Source organism: Meriones unguiculatus, chromosome X, assembly GCF_030254825.1.
Source record: "Meriones unguiculatus strain TT.TT164.6M chromosome X, Bangor_MerUng_6.1, whole genome shotgun sequence".
Taxonomy (NCBI): Eukaryota; Metazoa; Chordata; class Mammalia; order Rodentia; family Muridae; genus Meriones; species Meriones unguiculatus.
In genome coordinates this window covers 145,488,243-145,509,202 of record NC_083369.1, presented here as the reverse complement: position 1 = coordinate 145,509,202, position 20,960 = coordinate 145,488,243, and the positions used below count along the sequence as shown (strand labels likewise).

At 38.9% G+C, this 20,960-nt stretch overlaps 1 protein-coding gene across 1 annotated transcript in view; it reads left to right on the top strand.

Annotated features, from left to right (window-relative positions):
- Positions 1-19,947, top strand: part of Acot9 (acyl-CoA thioesterase 9) — a 33,114-nt gene extending 13,167 nt beyond the window's left edge. Inside the window, exons 4-13 of the mRNA XM_060374734.1 lie at positions 62-99; positions 4,846-4,886; positions 6,810-6,886; positions 15,260-15,327; positions 17,259-17,370; positions 17,523-17,613; positions 17,764-17,849; positions 18,807-18,894; positions 19,036-19,186; positions 19,785-19,947. Of these exons, the coding sequence (XP_060230717.1) occupies positions 62-99; positions 4,846-4,886; positions 6,810-6,886; positions 15,260-15,327; positions 17,259-17,370; positions 17,523-17,613; positions 17,764-17,849; positions 18,807-18,894; positions 19,036-19,186; positions 19,785-19,873 (841 nt within the window). The 3' untranslated portion in view covers positions 19,874-19,947. The remainder of the gene's footprint in view (positions 1-61; positions 100-4,845; positions 4,887-6,809; positions 6,887-15,259; positions 15,328-17,258; positions 17,371-17,522; positions 17,614-17,763; positions 17,850-18,806; positions 18,895-19,035; positions 19,187-19,784) is intronic.
- The last annotated feature ends 1,013 nt before the right edge of the window (positions 19,948-20,960 follow it).

The window sequence follows — 20,960 nt, the reverse complement described above, 5'->3', positions numbered from 1 at the left end:
AGGTGAATTATGGGAAATCATTGTGATTTTTATTTAATTCATATTTTGTTGTGTTTCACAGATTCGGCAGGATTCTTGAGGATCTTGACAGCTTAGGAGGTACTGGTATTTGTATTCCAAATAACAGTTTCAAGTAGACAATGAATTCTTGGGAAAAAAAGGGCAATATTTTTTAACCCTGCACATATGAGGGTATTCTAAAAGGGCAAAAAAAGTCTATTGTCATATTGTTTTTCTCATAATATAGATTTCTCTTTAATTGAGTTACCATCCAAATGAGCCTTATTTATGATGATTTTTAGTTGTAAAATTTACAACTAACTTGAACCTGGGAATTGACCCCAGGGCCTCAAGCATGTTAAGCACACACTCTAGATCTCGTTCTATCTGCAATGTCAGGGAATGCTATTCTGTAGGCATGACATGGCCATTGCACTCTTGTCAGCGAGGTACTAACTGTACAGGGCCTATGTAACAGTGGGCCCTTGGGCATTCCATCATAGAGAGGTAATGGATCTAGGTGGTTCTGCCTCTCAAGGAAGCCCTAGATACAGTTAACTGTTGCTAGGCAGAAAGGACTTATGAGGCCCCACCCCTCCCTGAGTATCCAGAGATAGTTAATGATTGCTGGGGAAAGAAGAGAAGTTTTCTTTTTTTCTAATTATTATTATTATTTGTTTTTTATTTTTTGCTTTTTGTTTTTTGAGACTAGGTTTCTCTGTGTAGCCATGGCACTAGATGAACTAGCTCTTTAAACTAGGCTGGCTTCGAACTCATAGAGATCCACTTGTCGCTGCCTCCCAAGTGCTGGGATTACATCCACTCCCTTAGCTTGAGACATTTTTTTCATTGGTGTAGTCACTGGCATATTGTGCTGTTTTTGCATAAATAATCCTTCACTTATGTCCATTTAAGTACCCCAAATTAACTTATTGGGTCACTACAATCTTTAAGAGTTTTAAAGACAAGTTACAGATGCCATATAAAGAATTATTTTCCTTGAATCTTAGGTGAGAGAGTAAATTGCAGACCACCATGTATTTTAGTGTAAATTTCCTACAAAGAAAGACATCTCTTGCAGGGTGCGGTGTGTACAACTTTAATCCCAGCATTCAGGGAGGCAGAGGCAGGTGGATAGCTATGAGTTCAAGGCCAGCTTGGTTGACAAAGCAAGCCCAGGATATCCAAGGCTATACAGAGAAACCCTGTCTTGAAAATACCAATGAAACCAAACAAACAAAACAAAACTGAGCCTTCTCCCTGACCTCCTGGATTTTTTAAAAATGTGTCTTCCATCATTCTTTGAGCACTTCTTAACTTTCTGACCAGTAAGACATTCTAGATTCATCTTCTCTTTTCTCTGGCCCAGCCAGACAGTTAGTCAAATTTCCAGGGGATCCTAGTTCTTTTTAAAGGAGAACATTTAGAAAACAAGGTCTATGTGCTAAGAGTAGCCGTTGCTACTGGTTGTCACTATTCCTGTATCCTCTCTTTTGGGTGAGTTGGGATATTATGTCCACATATGTCCATTGACATTTGTTCACTTAATTGATCTCTTTGTATATGGAAACTAGTGGCTTCAACTTTACTTTAGCACTCTATGGTTTGCATTTATATATTTATAATTTCTTTTCCCAGTTAACTCCATTATCCTTAATATATTTACTAACTTGACCAGCTTCCTGCATATAACCCATTTACCAGGGCCACTGCCAGAATTCCTCGTGGTCATGTCCCTTACTTCGCTTGGACTCTGATACCCCCAAACCAAGTCCTTTCTGCATAGTCATCCTCTTCGTTGTGGTTAGGCTGCAACATGCTTCCATTGCTTTTGCCATCTCTCTGAGTATCCATCCTATTAATGCCACTTGGGCTCCCTGCTCCAGGCTGCTTTTCTTACTCCCTCCTAGTGACTTTCAGACTTAAGTGCTGCTAAAGGGCTTGAAGAAAGACCCTGATATCTCTTAAAGTACAGAAATGAGACTTCTCAGATGAGTGAGAACATACAGCAAGAGGAAAGTGGACCAACTGCATTGAAATGTTGTTTGTTCAGAGTTGGGAATTGATTCCATACATGCTTATGCTTATGCTGTATGTTTTTCCCTCTCATCTAAGCAGGAAACATCTATCTTTTTATCTCTTGAATCTTTTTATCTCCAGTTCTACTAGTATGATCACAGGTCAGACTCACAAAGATTTCTGGGAACCTGACAAGATTTTAAATGGTGTTTCTTACCTTTAACATTTCATGCCCCAATATACCCTTTAATGGGTATATGGATGGAAGAATTAACTGTCAGTTGTTGTTGGGTCTTTCTGTGGTTTTGGTATCAAGGTGACTGAGGCCACATAGAATGGGTTTGGAATTTGTTCCTTCTGTTTCTATTTTGTGGAATAGTTTGAAGAAAATTTGAGTTAGCTCTTCTTTGAAAGTCTGTTAGAATTCTGTGCTGGCCTTGGGCTTTTTTAAGAAGGGCGACTTTTGATGACAGCTTCTATTTCCTTAGGGGATATAGGACTATTTAATCAATTTACCTGATCTTGATTCAGCTTTGGTAAGTGGAATCTATCAAGAAAATTGTCCATTTCCTTTAGATTTTCAAATTCTGTGGTATATAGGCTTTTATAGTAAGAACTAATGATTGTTTGGATTTCCTCACTGTCTATTTCCCCCTTTTCGTTTCAGATTTTGCTGATTTGGATAGTTTCTCTCTGCATTTTTGTTTATTTGGCTAAGGGTATGTCTATCTCTTTGATTTTTCTCAAAGAACCAGCTGTTGGTTTCATTGATTCTTTGAATTGTTTTCTTTGTTTCTAATTCATTGATTTCAGCTCTGAGTTTGATTATTTTCAATCATCTACTCCTCCTGGGTGTGTCTGCTTCTTTTTTCTAGGACTTTTAGGTGTGTGGTTAAGTTGCCTGTATGAGATGTCTCAAACTTCTTTCTGAAGGCACTGAGTCCTATGAACTTTCCTCTTAGCACTGCTTTACTGTGTCCCAAAGTTTGCCTTCATTTTCATTGAAATTTAGAAAGTCTCTAATTTCTTTCTTTATTTCTTCCCTGACCAAGCTGTCATTGAGTATAGAGTTGTTTCATTTCCATATATATGTAGGCTCTTTGTTAATTCTGTTCTTGTTGAGGTCTAGGTTAAGGCCATGGTGGTCTGATGGTATACAAGAGATTATTTCAATCATCTTTTCTCTGTTGAGACTTGCTTTGTGCCTGACTATGTTCAATTTTGGAGAAGGTTCTGTGAGGTGCTGAAGAAGGTATACTCTTTTGAGTTTGGGTGAAAAGTTTTGTAGACATGTATTAGGTTTGTTTGATTTAGGACCTCTGTAAGTATCATTATTTCCCTATTTACCTTCTATCTAGATGATCTGTCCCTTGGTGAGAGTTGAATGTTGAAGTCTCCTACTATTAAGGTGTTGGGATCAATATGTGAGTTAAGCTTTAATAATGTTTCATTTACAAATTCAGGTGCTCTTCTTGTATTTGGGGCACAGATGTTCAGGATTGTGATGTCCTGGTGGATTTTTCCTTTGATGAGAATGAAGTGCCCCTCCTCATCTTTTTTTGATTAATTTTGGTTGAAAGTTATTTTATTATATATTAGGATAGCTACCCCAGATTGTTTTCTGGGTCTGCTTGCTTGAAAAACATTTTTCCAGCCCTTTACTCTGAAGTAGTTTTTCTTTGTTGTTGAGGTATGTTTCTTGAATGCAGCAGAATGTTGGATCATGTTTCAGCAACCTTTCTGTTAGTCTGTGTCTTTTTATTGGAGAGCTGAGTCTATTGATGTTGATAGATAATAGTGACCAATGAATGTTAGTTCCTTTTATTGTGGAGATGGTGGTTTTACTGTGTTTCTATGCTTGTTTTCTTTTAATTCTTTGTTGTGAAGTTATCAAGACTGAAACACAGCAGAGCAACCGTTAAACTCTGTACCTCCACGTCTACTACCTGAGGCATGCGGTGGCATCATTATACACATATCTATCTGTATGTAATGTATTTTGATCATTTGTACCTTTTTCTGTTCCGATTCCCTTTGAACCCCTTTTCAACAAGTCCCCTTCCTTTAAGACCCAGTGTTTAAGTCAGAGTTGCTTCCGTGAGCTCAGATGGGGGATTACTTACTGGAGAAAAGGCCACATACTAGTGGCTTCACCCGTGAAAACATGATTCCTCCCTCACCTAGTAGCTATTAACTGCCAGTAGCTCCTGCCCATCAACAATGGAATGTTGACAGCCTGTTTTGTACAGATAACCATAGCTGCTGTGAGCTCACAAATGCAACAGCCACAGCATATCTAGCATTTCACAGCGTTCTTCCCCGCCTCCAGCTGTTTCATTATTTTTAACCTCTCTTCTGCTGTGTATCTTGGTTTGGGTGATGATACAGATGTCCTGTATGAGGCTGCAGTTCACTAATTTTGGTTAGTATTTTGCTCTTTTGAGACATGTTTTTCAGTCTCTTCCTGGTTGTCCCGATTTTCTCTGTAGACCAGCCTGTCCGGGAACTCACAGAGATCCACCTGCCTCTAGCTCCCAAGTGCTTTGATTAAAGGTGTGTGCCATTACATAGGGCTTTACCTCATTAATTTTGAATTAAGGGTCATTCAAATTGCAGGATATACACATACACAATGAGCCAGATTCTTTGCCAGAATACAAAATGAATATCCACTGGTCTAGCTCCTGACAGAAGCCTTATACCTATCTGAAACCCCATGAACACTGTTTTACTGTCCACATTTCCAATAACATTCTGGTCTGCTGAATGGCCCATTAAATTAGCCCAATGCTCCAAACTAAATTCTATCTGTAAATCATTTTCAAGGATCCAAGAACTTCACAGTCTGGTTTATCACAGCCATCTTCGTGATACCAGTTTTCCATATTGGTTACTTCTGCTGTATTTCTTTATTTCTTTCTTTATTTCTTTCTTTCTTTAAAATTTTGTTTTGTTCTACTTTATGTGCATGAATGCTTTGTTTGAGTGCATGTATGTGCACTGTATGCATGCCTGTTGGATTCCCTGGAACTGAGGTTACTGACGGATGGTGTGAGGCTACAGGAGCAACAAATGCCTTTAACTATGGAGCTATCTGTTCTGCCCAGTTATTTTTGTTATTTCTATGACAAAATACGTGCTAAAGATCAACCTAATGGAAGGATTTATTTTTCTTACTGGAGAAATAGAAAAATCATTTCTCCTTGGATGAGGTGGCTTAAAGTTAGAGAGCCCTTCCCTATAGTGTTTCTTCTTTCCTAGACAAAACCAAAAATGTCTTTGGATACAGGTAAGGTCAAGGAATGTCTTTAAGAGTCTTTAGGGTAGTTAAATGATTTACCAGGTGGAGCACGGGTAATGGCAAACACAAATAATTAATAGTAATAATTCCAAACTAGGAACTATGAATCCCAGGTCTTCAGATCATCTGAACTGATCCCCTGTGGTCCATTTTGCAAATGCAAAATGTAAATTCTTGATTGGTGCTTAACTGTCTTAGTGGGGTTCCTGTGTCTCATCTTAAACACTACTGGAAAATTGGGCTTTATTATTCACAGGTAAACCCTGTGAGTAATTCTTTGGAGTCTGTCACCTGTTGGAGCTACCTTTTAAATGAGCCGAAGTCTGTCTCCCATGACTCTCTTTTTTAAGTGTTTGTTTAGAAGCCTCGGAATTCCTTGTCAAACTTGGCCAGAGTAAGCGTCTTGTTTAGGAGTTGGTAGAACTTTGTGGTTGTTGTAGGCTTGTAATAAGTATAGTTATTTAGTATTTCACAGTTCCATATAAAATCATATACTTTGAACATATTCACACACAGACACTGTAATCCTCTCTGGATTCCCTCCCACCACCTCCTTTCTTTTTCCCAAGTCCTCCTCCTATTTTCATGTAAATTTTTGGTGACCCACTGGATTGAATTAGATTTACATGTAAAAGCATAGGTGGGGGGGGTTTATTTCCTGGAACATGAGCAAACTTAGCCAGTGGCTATGTCATGGAGAAATGTACTACTCCTTCCACAGCAGCCATTAAGTGCCAGTAGCTCCTTTTCACGGTGGAAAGTTGATAGGTACAGTGTTGTGCAGGTCTCCTGTGGTCACCAGCTCTTCTTTGAGTTCAAGAGTACAGCAGCCATGACATGTCCAGAGCATAGAATTCCAGAGCCGTCCTTCCCGTCTTCCAGCTCTTAGATTGTTTTTTGTTTTTTTCATCCTCTTTCCATGGTGTTCTCTGGACCCTGGACAGGGTGAGACAGATGTTCTTAACATATATATATATATATATATATAGTTAATGATGCCTGCTCACTTGTCCTGCCACAGCAGGAGGATCATGAATTCAAGATTATCATTGCTTATATAGCAAGTTCAAAACTGGTAGTAGCGCTGGGGAGATGGCTCAGTGGTTAAGAACACTGTTTGCTCTTACAAGGGACCTGGGTTCAACTCCCTGTACCCACATGGCAGCTCACAACTGTCTGTAAGCAGTTCCAGGTGGTCTGATACCCTCACACTAATGAACATAAAAATAAATAAATAAGATAAAAATTAAACAAGACTGGTAGTAATGGGTTTTAATTTTGACATTAATATAACATCTGGATAAAGCCTAAGTTTAGAGTACTTTTAGTTCTTTGGGGTCTGATTTTAGCCATATTCACATAAGGTATTGACTATACTATATAGTAAATGATAATAATAATAATAATAATGTATACTGTCACAGTTGTGGTAGGTCTTCCCAGTAAATGCATTCTTTACAACTTTGTTTTTCTTTTCTTTCTTCTTTAGGTGCACATTGATAATGAATTCTGGCCTGTTTTGGATGCAACGTTTGTAATGGTGGCTCGAGATTCTGAAAATAAAGGGTAAGTGCTGCCTTTTCATGGTTCCTTAACTTTAAAATTTTTCAAAAATACATAAGATTAGAGAAAAAATAATAATGAATTTCCATATGCCCATGACCTGGATTTAACAGATTTAACTGTAATATGTTTGCAAAATTAGTTTTTCTTTAAAGAAAATGTATAAGATTTTAAAACAAATCTCATATACAGTGACATTTTACCTCAGAATACTTTAGTGTAGACTTTTTTAAATGTCGATAGTTTGTTTTATTTATTAACTACATACACTCTGTGGTGAGTAAACCCACCTTCTGTACTCCTAGAGCTGTAGTAGTCACCATCTTACTTTCAGGTTGACTTGTTTTAAGCTTCTGCGTATGAGACAAGTGGCAGTTATTGTACTGTGCTTGGCTCATTTCACTTAGCATAATGCACTCTAATTCAATACATTTTGCTTCAGATAACAACTGGATTATTTTTTTTTCCCAGACATTGTTTCTCTGTGTAGCCTTGGTTATCCTGGACTTGTGTTGTAGACCAGGTTGGCCTTGAACTCACAGAGATCCACCTGCCTCTGCCTCTCCCAATGCTGGGATTACAGGCATGCACCATGGTGACCAGCCAGAACTTGGTTATTAACAGCTGACTAATACTCTATTGTATATATATGTATTTCATTTTATTTTTCTATTCTTAAGGTGACTCGATTATCTTAGTGCTTGTTAATAGCACTCCATTACATAGAAGTGTACAGGTATCTCTGTATACTGGTTTAATTTTCTTTGAATATATATATAGAAGAGAGATAAAAGGGCCACATGACACAACTATTTCTGAAAATAAGTTTTTCATGATGGCTTTACTAATTTTACATTTCCTATAAGATTATCTACAGTTCCTTTTTCTCCATATCATTGCTGCATTAATTTAAAAAAAAAACATAGCCACTTGGGACAAATTGGGATATCATTTGACTTCCTGATTATCTGATAGTTAAAGATATTAAGTACTTTTTAATTTATATGTTAGCCACTTATTTCTTTTTTGAGAACTATTTAGATCATTCGCCCATTTTTAAAAATTAGTTAATGAAATTCTTTTGAGTAACGTGTAGATTGGATATCATCCCCTTCTAAAATATGTGTTTACAAAGATTTTTCTCCCACTCTATAGGTCCTCTCTGCAGTCTGCTGAGTTTTTCCTTTGCTCAGTAGAAACTTTTTATTTTGATATAATCTCATTTGCTTATTTTTCCTTTTGCTTTTTGTGATAGAGATACTTTCCCAAAAGTCCTTCTCTACTTCAATGTCTTGAAGTGTTCCTCTCTCTCTTTTCTAGTAATGGTTTCAGGTCTTAGATTTAAGGGTTTAGTTCATTTTCTTTTGAGCCAGAGTTTGTCTGTGTAGCTGTTGTTGTCCTGGAACTCACTCTGGGTAGATCAGGCTAGCCTTGAACTACCAGAAATTCCCTGCCTCTGCCTTCCAAGTGCTAGGATTAAAGATGTGTGCCATCACTGACAAGCTATTTCTTTTATGTTCTGAGAGATTACTCTAGTTTCTTTATTCTGCTTGTGGATACCCACTTTTCCCAGTACCATTTGTTGAGCAGACTGTCCTTCCTACTATATAATGTAGATATGGTATTGTACTTCTAATCTCTCTAGTCTCTTCAGCTGATCTGTATGTGTTTTAATGCCAATAATGTCCTGTTTTGCTTTTTAAATCTATGTAATTTGTCTTATTTGTTTTTTGACACAGGGTGTAGTATAGCTCAAGCTGTCATTGAACTCTGTTTAGCTGGGAATGACCTTCAACTCCATCTTATGCCTGGGTATTACAAGCATGGATGACCAATGTTCAACTTTGTTTTTGTGATTTGGAGGCAAAGTCTAGCAATTATCCTGTGCTTACTTTAAACTCACTGTGTGGACCAGGTTGGTCTCGAATTTGCAGTCTTCCTGCCTCACTCTCCCAAGTGCTAGGATTATAGATGTTTGCTGTCATATCAGGTCTCTGACATATCTTGAATTCAGTTATTGTGATGCCAGAACTGGCTATTTTCCTAAATAAGTCTTATCATCATGCTAGGGACTTAACTCTATGGCAGCATGTTGGGTACACACATGTGAGGCCCTGCGTTTGATTCCCAGTACTGAAAAAAAAAAAAAAAACCAACATGAAAATTCAAAACTATATTACCATTGTCTTATCTAACAAATATAAGTAATCTTTAATATATTATATATTATAGTATTCATTCATACTTAGTTTCTCCTTAATCTCTTTTAAAAGGGATTTGTTCAAATTAGCATCCAAAATCAGGATACATATTATAGTTGATTTTACATCTCGTAAAAATGTTTTTTGTTCTTTTCTTTGTTTGTTTGTTTGGTTTTGGTTTTTCTGAGATGAGGTTTCTCTGTTTAATAGTCCTGGCTGTCCTGGACTCTGTTTCTAGACCAGGCTGGCCTTAAACTCACAGAGATCTGCCTGCCTCTGCTTCCTGAGTGCTGGGCATACAGACATGCTTTAAATAATTTTATTGAGCTGTAATTCATATACTATCTGATTCACCGACTGAAAGTGTACAATTTAGATTTTAATATACTTACAAGTTGTATATTCTTAAGTGTGTTCTAATCTAGCCTAGTTTTGTCTCCCAATAATCCTTTTATTGTTGTGTATCATTAATTTTTGAAAGGCTGGGATAGGTAGTATATAAAATATCCTACTTCCTGGACTTGCCTTATTGCTTTCTTTTTATCTGTACCACCAAGATTTCAACAGGATTTTTAGTTCCAGTTCCCTGTTCCTTTTTATTTATTCTTCTGTTACTTCATAAACACACACACACACACACACACACACACACACACACACACAAAATGTAGTTTGATCAGATTTACCTCTTATTCCTCTCCTATTCTTTCGCCCACTCTCTTAGTCTTCTTCTCACCCTGCTGAATCCCTTTTCCCCAACAAGTCCCCCTCCTACTTTTTAGTGGTCTGCTGAGTTTAATTAGGGTTGCTTACATGAGCATGGAGGAATGTTATTTACTGGAACATGGGCAGGTTATCAGAAAGTACTACTAAAGAAAATGACAGGTTCCCTGAGGCAATTCTCTGGGAGGGGCGAAACTTCATGAGCCTCTCCCCATCCATGATGAAATGTTGATGGCTTCCTGTTAGTGCAGGTAACCACAGTTGCTGTGAGTTCATAAACGTAAACTGTCATATCATGTGCAGAAGATTCATAGCATTCTTCCCCATCTTCATGCTCTTATATTTGTATCCTCATAGTTCTCTGAGTCTGGAATGGCTGATAGAGATACCTCATTTAGCAATGAGCACTCAGCAGTCACTTTTTCTCAACACTTTGACTTGTTATGAGTATCTGTATTAACCTCTGGCCACTACTCAAAGAAGCTTGTCTCTGTAAGGCTAAGAGGAGCATTCATCTATCCTGTTAGTTCTTCATACCTTTCTGCCCTCTGTTATGACAAAATGGTTTAGGCTCATCTTTTCTGTTATTTGAGACAGGGTTTCTCTGTGTAACCATGGTTATCCTGGACTTGCTTTGTAGACCAGGCTGGCCTCAAACTCACAGCGATTCGCCTGCCTCTGCCTCCCTGAGTGCTGGGATTACAGCCGTGTGCCACCACTACCAGTTTAAGCTCATCTTAATACCTTTCCTTCCCAACGCCTGGAGTCAGCCATTTGTCCACAGAATCCTGAGGCCCCTTTTAATGGGAACTGATGATATCTGGCTCTGAAACATAGGCACTGGACTATATTGGTAGTAATATTTTGTCACTGTTTCTATGCCTCAGTGTGTAGATGTAGGATACATGTTAAACAAACCAAAACCTCAGGAATTTAAATGGACGTTTCTGTGTGAAATTTATCTATGCAGGCTTTATGTTTTTTACTCTTAACAGTGAATACTTGGGTTCCAGCAACAGTTACTTGTCCAAGGGTTACAAACTGAGAACTGTTTAGTTGGATATGGGGATGGCTGCTGTATTGTTTGCACAGGACAGTCTGGTGATGTAATGGCGAATGTATTTAAAACTCAATTTAGGGGTCAGTAATGAAATTGTTTTCCTGTTATATAGAAGGCTTGTTTGGAAAAGCAAGTTAAGAATGAAAACTGCCTTAAGTTGTGTGTGGTGGCACATGCATTTTATAATCCTAACACTTGGAAGGTTGACACAGGCAGATTGTTAGTTTATGGCCAACTTGGGTTAAGTGAGACCTGTTGTTTTTAACAAAATCTCAGTTGTTCTATTTTACCAACTCAGGAGCCAGATGCTGGGGGGAAAGCCTATAGCTCAGAGAGGCAGAGAAAACAGACAGCTGACCTTTCTCTTCACCCAATGTCCCAGAAATAATGCCTTCTCTCCTATGCTGTCTCACAAAACCTCCTTCAAACTCAGTGTTCACCCTTCTACTTCCTGTGCCTCTTTCTAGCTGTCCTCCTGATTTCCTCTTTCTCTATAATATGTTTACTTCCTGTCAACTGGTTGTTTGCTCTGCATCAAGCAGAAAGCTCTTGGCTTAAAGGTGTGTGCAAAGGCTGAGCCACACCACAACTAAAAACAGGTTTTTAGAGTAAATAACACAATCTAACACAATCCCCTAATAGGTTCATTTTACCTCCTGTGCCTAGTGGCTGGCCTAATACTCACTTGCAAAACAACCCAACCCTTGGACAAGTAACTGTTGCTGGAACCCAAGTATTCACTGTTAAGAGTAAAAAACATAAAGCCTGCATAGATAAATTTCACATAGAAACGTCCATTTAAACTCCTGAGGTTTTGGGTTGTTTAACATTGCTTCAGGTTTCTCTCCCAGATGATACATTTCAACTTTCCATTTCAGTTCTTTTGTTTCTTGTTTTTTTTAATTAATTAATTTATTTATTTATTCAGTTTACATCATGATCACAGCCCTCCTCCTCTCCTCCCAGTCCCATTGCAACACTCCGTCTCCCCACTCTGCCCTTCCCTTATCTGGCTTCAAAATACATGTGACCAAGGCACATCAAGTCGCAGCAGGATTAAGTATATCCTCTCACACTGAGGCCAGTCAAGGCATACTAGCTAAAGGAATGGGATCCAAAAGCAGGCAGCAGAGGTGTAGACAGACCCTTGCTCCCATTGTTAGGGGACCCACATGAAGAGCAAGCTTCACATCTGCTGCATATGTGTAGCAGCCCTAGGTCCAGCCCATGCATGCTCTTTGGTTGGTTGTTCAGTCACTGTGAGTCCCTATGGGCCCTGGCCAGTTGTAGATCTTCTTGTGGTTTCCTTGACCGCTCTGGCTCCCTCAATCTCACTCTTCCCTAAGGCCACCTGAGCTCCACCTGTTGTTTGACTGTAAGGTCTTTGCATCTGTTTCTATCAGCTGCTGTGTGAAGCCTCTCAGAAGACAGTTATGCTAGGCTCCTGTCTGCAAACATAGCAGAGTGTCATTAATAGTGTCAGGGGTTGCCTCTCTCCCATGGGGTGTGTCTCAAGTTGGGCCAGTCATTGGTTGGCCGTTCCCTCAATCTGTTGCCATCTTTTGTTTCTTTAGAGCAGCAGTTCTCCGCCTGTGGGTCGAGACACCCATAGGGGTTGCATATCAGATATCCTGCGTATCTGTAGATACTTACATTACAATTCCTAACAGTAGCAAAATCATAGTTATGAAGTCTCAGGGAAATAATTTTATGGTTGGGGCTCACCACAACATGAGGAACTGTATTTTTTAAATGTATTTATTATTTATACAGTTCTCTGCCTTCATGTATGCATACACACCAAAAGAGAGCACCAGATCTCATTATAGATGGTTATGATCCACCATGTGGTTGCTGGGAATTGAACTCAGGACCTTTGGAAGAGCAGACAGTGATCTTAACCACTGAGCCATCTCTCCAGCCCAAGGAACTGTAGTAAAGGGTCTCAGCATTAGGCATGTTGAGGACTACTGCTTTAAAGACTTTTAAAACTGTATTTATTTTTTGGTAGGAGTCAATTCTCTCCTTCCACCATGTGGATCTGTGGAATAAAACTCAGGTCATCAGACATGTCAGCAAGTTCCTTTATGAGCTGAGTGACATTTTTGGTCCTCTACAATTTTTTGTGTGTTACATAATATCTTGGTTACTTTTCCCGTTGCTGCGTTAAGATGCCCTGACAAAAGAATTTATGGGAGAAAGTATTTCTTGTAGCTCACAGGTCAAGATAGAGAAGTCAAGGCAGCAGGACCTTAAAGCAGTTGGTTAAGTTGCACCCACAATCAGGAAGCAGATAACAGTGACTGAATGCTAGTGTTCAGCTCACCTTTTCTATTTCTTATATTCCTGGATCCCAGCCAGAAAATGTTGCCACCCAGTGTGGGCTGGTCTTCTCACCTCAATTAGTGTAATCAAGGTAGTCTTCCATAGGCATGCCTGCTCTTGCACATCCATCCAGAAGCCTATCTTCCATAATACCAGATCCTGTCAGATTGACAGCACTCACCATCACAGCATGCATTCATTGTACACAGTGATGCATTGTATAAAGACAGTTTTGTACAAATGTATTATAGACTTGGATAATATTGACCCAGCCATCTTTTTTCTTCTCCTCTATTTCTATGCATTTCCACAGTTAGTATCATTTCTAATTCATATCATATACAACATTTATGCATGTTTCTATGTATATATGTGTGTGTGTATGTGTGTGTATATATATAATTTTGTGTTTTAGTTTGAAATCTAATATTCACAAATGATATGTATGTTGGGTTCTTTTACTACAGTGAAGAACTCCCTTTTCTTTGTTTCTTTAATTTCTAAGAAATTCATTTTTTTTATTTTGAAGAATTCTTATTCTTTTATTCATTTTTACTGATTCATTATATTTATTATTTTTTCTGTTTTTTTTTCTTTTTATTTTTGAGGGATTTTGAAAGGTGCAGTGAATCCTCATAATCCTTTTACCAAAATTTCCTGGTCAGTCAACATGATACTAAACTTATCTTCCACTCTTACCCTCTGTAAATTATACGCATGGACTGTTTTTCCCCAAATCATTTAAATGTAGGTTTTTGTTGGCTTTATACCTGTCAGTTTTAGTGTATGTGTCTTAAAGGTAATCCTCCTACATAATTCCAGTGCCTTTATATTACAATGTTCCCAAGATATTTAACAGTATATTACCTATTAACATATATTATCTGATATATGATCCATGTTTGGATTTCACCAGATGTCCCTAAAATATCCTCATGAAATCGTGCCTCAGATTCAGAATCCAGTAAGGAAGGTTCTCAACCTTCCTTATGCTTCCATACTTTAATACAGTTCCTCATGTTGTGGTCACCCCAACCATAAAACTATTTCATTGCTACTTTATAACTGTAATTCTGCTACTGTTGTGTATTATAATGTAAAATAGCTGATATGCAACCCCTGTGTTGGTCATGACCCACATGCTGAGAACTGCTGCCTAAAGGGTCCTGTGTGTTTGTTTAGCAGAAATGCCTCTACTGTTTTCGGTCTTTGCAGACATTGAGAGTTTTGTAGAGTCCAAGTCAGTTGTCTTGCAAAATGTTCTAAACTCGTCTTTGTGTTCTCATGAGTATAATCAGGTTTAAATTTGTAGCAAGTGCTGGGCAGTGGTGGCACATGCCTTTAATTCCAGCACTCAGGAAGGCAGAGGCAGGCAGACCACTGTAAGTTCAAGGCCAGCCTGGTCTACAAAGCGAGTCCAGAACAGACATGGCTACATAGAGAAACCCTGTCTTGAAAAAAATAATTGTAGCAAGTAACTGTATCCTGTTTTCTTTGTACCTTTTTGAGACATGGCCCTATGGAGGACAGGCTGGCCTTAACCCATTATGATGATGACCTTGGCTAGACTCCTAATCCTTCTTCCCCTGTCTCTCATGTGCTAGGATTGCAGGTATACGCCTCTATGTCCAACTAAAGTATTTTTTTATAATATGCACTTTCTAGTGTATAGATAGGTCTGTAAAGAGAAAACTAACTAATTAATTATTCCAGTGTCCTTGTGTGAGGCTCTCCGTACCCATTACCTAATACAGATGTCAAAATAAGACCTTTTCATGTTGTTAGTGCTGGCCACTAGGGCCTTACCTATGCCAGGCCCAGCACTCAACCATTGAGTCATAGCCTGATGAAGGTCATAAAACTGAAGTCAGTTATTCATCTTAAATTGTTATTAGATAGTGGTATATACTGTGGAAGGGGTTGTTTTGTTTTCTTTTTAAGGCTTATTTTTTTGACAGGTTGGCCTTAAACTTGACATCCTCCTGTTTCAACATCCCTAATTGTTGCCATTACAGAACTGAGCCATCAAAGCCCACTCTTTAAACCAAAATTTTCTGTTTTCTTTAGGCCGGCATTTGTAAATCCGCTCATTCCTGAAAATGAAGAAGAAGAAGAGCTCTTTAGACAAGGAGAATGTATGTCAATTTGTTTATAGTAAAATTAAAAATTTAAAGTATGTTAATTTTACTATATATCTTTATATATGTAATATCTACTATTTATATATTTATTTAGATTTTTTCATATTTGAACATTATATGGATACCTTACAACAGTCAAATGTCTTATTCATACCAGGAATTTTTTGATAGTAAAAAATGTATATTTTGTCCCATAGAGTTTGTGCTTTGAACAGTTTTATTGATGAGACAATATTACATGAAGCAATTTGTCTTTTCCTTTTTTTTGGTTTGGTTTGGTTTGGGGTATTTGGGTGTTTTGAGACATGGTTTCTCTGTGTAACCTTGGCTGTCCTGGGCTCACTTTATAGGCCAGGCTGGCCTCTAACTTAACGGAGATCCCCCTGTCTCTGCATCCCTGAGTGCTGGGATTACAGGCGTGTGCCACCAAGCCCAACATCTTTTTATTTCTTATTGCTTGAGAGAATTTCATACATACATATAATGTGTTTTGATTAAATCCTCTCACCTCCCCCCTAATTTCTTTCTCTCCCTACCCATTGCTCACTTTTCTCTCCAAACTTCATGTACTCTATTTTTTTTAAACTCACTTAGTCCACTTAGATCTGCCAGTATGTGCTTGGGTTTAGGGCCATTTACTGGAACACACGTAGCTATTTTTAATAAAATTAAAGTGTATTTTAGTGCTAGTCAGGTCAGGGCTCTAGATCAGGATGATAACCAGTATTCTCATACTAAACTGATATAATTTCCACTTGAAAGAAAACATTCAGTCTGGAGAGATGGCCTATCAGCTCTTCTAGCAGACCTGGTTTCAATTCCCAGCACCTACATGGCAGTTCACAACTGTCTGTAACTCCAGTTCCAGGGGAACCTGATACCCTCATACAGACATACATGCAAGCAAAACACCAGTGCACATAAAATAAAAATAAATTAAGTCATTAAAAAAAAAGTCTCTGAGTAGAGATGGTACATGCCTTTGATCCTGGCACGTGGAAGGCAGAGACAGGGGTCTAAGTTTGAGGCCAGCCTGGTCTGCAGAAGTGAGTTCCAGGATGGCCAGGGCTACACAGAGAAACCCTGTCTCAAAAAAAAAATCATAAATAAATAAATAAGTATCTTTAAAAATTACTCACTGGAAAAACTTTTTTTCATTTTTGTTTTTGTTTGTTTGTTTGTTTTTTATGGTGCTGGGTTTGGAATCCAGGGCCTTGTACATATAAGCAAAGCAATTTATTGTGTCACTGTGTCCCTGCTCCATTGCTGGAAATTTTCTGTGGTCTCTGCAGCCTTCCCTTGAATAAATGTATAAATTATTCTGGTGGGATTTTGAAACTTAGAGGGCCTCTGAAAGCCAGAAGAAGAAAACAGGAAACAAACTAGGAACCTACCACAGAGGGCCTCTGAAAGCCTCTGCTGTGCAGACTGTCAAAGCAGATGCTGAGCCTGTTGGCCAACTGACGGGCAGAGTGAATGGAATTTTATGTAAGAAGTGGGAAATAGTAAGAGCTGGAGAGGACAGGAACTCCACAAGGAGAGCAACAGAAAAAGGAAATTTGAACACAGGGAACTTCCCAGAGACTCATACTCCAACCAAGGACTATTCATGGAGATAACCTAGAACCCTGACAATGCAGCCACTTCTGATGAGAACTGATAGACTAAGATCAGAAAGAAGGAGAGGAGGACCTCCCCTATCAGTGGACTTGGGGAGGGGCATGTATGCAGAAAGGGAGGGGGGAGGGTGGGGCCAGGGGGGGAGGAGGGAGGGTCTTATGGGGGGATACAAAATGAATAAAGTGTAATTAATAAAAGTTAAATAAAAAATTTAAAATAAAAGAAATACTTTGTAGGCTGCAAGGCACCCTAGGTGCTGTGGGGTGACTGTCCTGATCATACTTCTTCATTCTTTTACACTTCAGTGAACAAAAGCCGGAGGATTGCTTGGAGCTCCGCCTCATTACTGAAAGTGGCTCCCAGTCCTGAGGAGAGGAATACCATACATGAACTGTTTCTTAGCACACTGGATCCAAAGTAAGTTAAGATGGTGAGACTCCAAGTTGAGGATGTATTTGAGTCCACGTCTTCTCCAGAGCCATACTTGCATAGAGAGCATTTATAACCTCTTTCTTCTCAACATGGAAAACATGCCAGTAACAGCGTTTAATTCATCTTCACTTACATAGGACGATAAGTTTTCAGAGTCGAGTTTTGCCTGCTAAGTCAGTGTGGATGGAGGATACAAAACTCAAGAGCTTGGATATTTGTCACCCTCAGGTACTAGAACATTGTGAGCAATCTTCTGAATTTGCTGGATTACACTCATTATAATTATCTAAAATTTGACCAACCTTTACTATGCTATTTTAATTTCTTTATAAGGGTAACAACAATGTTGATTTATTATTACTCATTTATGTTTAATAGGAGCGGAACATTTTCAATCGGATCTTTGGTGGTTTTCTTATGAGAAAAGCATATGAACTTGGATGGACCACTGCTTGCAGCTTTGGGTGAGTTCTGGGAAGCAACTTATTTCAAGGAAACATTTTAATCCAGTCTGGGTATGAACTACACTCTAGGATTATGCTTTTTATAAGATCTGTGTGGACAGGGGGCAGGGGTGAGGAGGTGGTGGTGGTAGATTATCATACTATTAGCAAATGTAAAAGATGATACTATGATATTACAGGTCCAAAATTACTGTTTCTTTTCCCTTTTACATATTGCTGTATTTTTTTCAGTAGGTTTTTAATTAATAGGCTAACAAAGTCAGAGAAACAGTATTCTGAAATCAAATTCAAATCTCTCTGATGATTTTTTTCTTTTATTATTAGTTACATTTTATTAACTCTGTATCCCAGCTGTATCCTGCTCCCTCATTCCCTCTCAATCCCACCCTCTCTCCCTCATCTCCTCCCTGCCCCTTCCAAGTCCACTGATTGGGGAGGACCTCCTCCCCTTTCATCTGACCCTGTTTTATCAGGTATCTTCAGGACTGGCTGCAAAGTCCTCCTCTGTGGCCTAGCAGGACTCCTCCTCCCTTGAGGGGTGGGGAGGTCAAAGAGCCTGCCATTGAGTTCATGTCAGAAATAGTCCCTGTTCCCCTTACTAGGGAAAACCAATTGGTTACTGAGCTACCTGGGTGCTGGGAACCGAACTCTTATATTTATGGTTGTGAGCCTAGCCTTTAACAGCTGAGCCATCTCTCCAGTCCTTATAATGATTTTTATGTAAAACTTTTATTCTATATTCCTAGGTTATTTCTTACCTAAAAACAGCGTAATTAGAGCCTATCCAGCCCCACAATATTGCTTTAATGAGTACCACTCTTATAGTAGCTGCATTTGACAATTTTCCCTTTCTTTACGTTTATTTTTTGACTGTTATTTCTCATCAGTGAATTGTTAAGGGAAACCTTTGAGACTTGAATTTTGCAATTCATTACAACTTTGGCCTTCCTCCAATAGTGGTTCCCGGCCATTTGTGGTAACAGTAGATGATATCATGTTTCAGAAACCCGTTGAAGTTGGATCGTTGCTCTTTCTTTCTTCACAGGTAAGTGTGTCATGGGAGGTGAAAAGTATTTTTGTCATTTGGGTTTAGAAAAAAACGTTTTTACAGTCTTTCTTTCTCTTATGACTGGTTTCCTTCCCCCTTCCTAAAGCAACTGACTAACTCTTGTGTCCCTTTGTTAAGGTCTGCTTCACTCAGAACAATTATATTCAAGTCAGAGTACATAGTGAAGTAGCCTCTCTTCAGACTAATGAGCACATGACCACCAATATCTTTCATTTTACATTCATGTCGGAAAAAGAAGTACCCTCGGTTTTCCCCAAAACATACGGAGGTAAGCTGTGATGATTACTTCCTCCTAATGAGAGGAAGAAATTCTGAAGAGAAATGTTTGCTCCTTCCCGCCACGCCTACCATGGTATGGGAATGAACCGAGGGCTTTTGGTTGGGCACGTATTCTGCCATTGAGCTATATTCCCAGCCCTCTTTTAAATCATTCTTGAAACCAGGGAGTCATATGAGCTAGACACGTGATTTACCACGGAGGTCTATTCCTAATCCTCTTCTTTTAAATTATCCTTAGCAGTGTCTCCAAGCCTGATAGCTCGGGAGCATGTCTTTGGGAGATTCTAGTTTTAAAGCTCTGTAGCTCTGAAGGCCCCCAGAGAAGCTGTTGCTGGTTTGCACAGCTGCTGTAAACAGAGCTGGTGTGAACTGCAAGCACTGATGATGGAAGACTAGTGCAGCCAACTAAAAGGGATGGAGTCAGGGTCTGCTCTCTTCGAATAGTTGTTTAGGTCCAGCCCCAAACTGCATCCCTGTTGTTGGTTTTGCACTTGCAGTGTTGTCCTAGTATTCCCAAATAGTCATTCATCTGTATGACTGTTCAAAGTGCTGCAAATTTCTCCAGAGATGCTTTTCTTGTGTTTCAGAGTCCATGTTATATTTAGATGGACAGCGCCATTTCAAGTCTATGAGTGTCCCACTGATCTTGAAAAAGGACTACCCTGTGGAGCCCTAGGAAGATCTCACTTGTTGCAAACCAGCACTCCCTGCATGGTGGCATTGTGCCTAATAAAGGCATGCTGGAAAGTATTGATGTTTGCATTGCTTTTCACCCTCCATAGACGAGACTATATTTAGCTTTTAGAAGGATCACAAAAGCAGAGTGAGGGGCTGAATGGAGCTGAGAGTCGGAAAAAAATGATTAAACAGCAAAAATTTTTATAATGATGTGAATTGTGATCCTACCATGTTGCTTCTGACCCTTGTCTGCTAAAACTTTTAGCCAAACGTCTTTTTATACAGTTGAGCGTGTTCTTTGGAGTGATATTCTTTTTAAGCCTGACTGACATCCTTATGATGTCTAAAATGCTAACAATTCTATATGATTGGTTTCTTTGTTTGTTTGTTTTGCTTCTCTTCCCAAGGTGTTAATGTTGATGGAGGGTAGATAGATGGAAGGGAGATAAAGGAATTCATGAAAGTCTGTCTGTGGTATCTGTAAAGATTTATGGGAAAGTTTAAATCTGAAAATATCGTGAAGTGTTCAGGGATGAGCTTGATGAGAAAGCTCAGAACCATTTGTTGCTTCTTGCATTTACTAGATATACTATGCTTTGAGCTGGGCAGGATATATCTTGGTGGAAAAAACAGTAACTTCTCATGCTTCTGAAGCATTTACATGTAGGCAGGCATTTGGCCTGTATGAGATCATATTTCTTCCAGGAATCAGAGAGGCAGGATATGTAACTCCCCATAGGGTCAGCCACTCAGGAAATTGAAGCATATGGAGGTTAAGTGCCTTGCTCAAGGTCCAGCAGTTCAGAAGTGGACTGCTGGCACTTTGAGTACAGGGTATTCTTGAGAAGTATTGCATGCTACATTCAAGAAATGTAGCAGGAGGTTTTACACCCACTGGGATCTCCAAGGGAAGCATTCCCTTTCTTTTTTGCTTTCCTTGCCCCTACCCACCATCCCCTGTTCTTCCTTCTCCTCACCTCTTATTATTTTCTTCTTCTCCTCACCAAAGTTTTTTTTTTTTTTTTTCCTTTTTGGTGTTATAGGTTAAACCCAGAAACTTGCATGTGTTCTACCACAGTGTTACA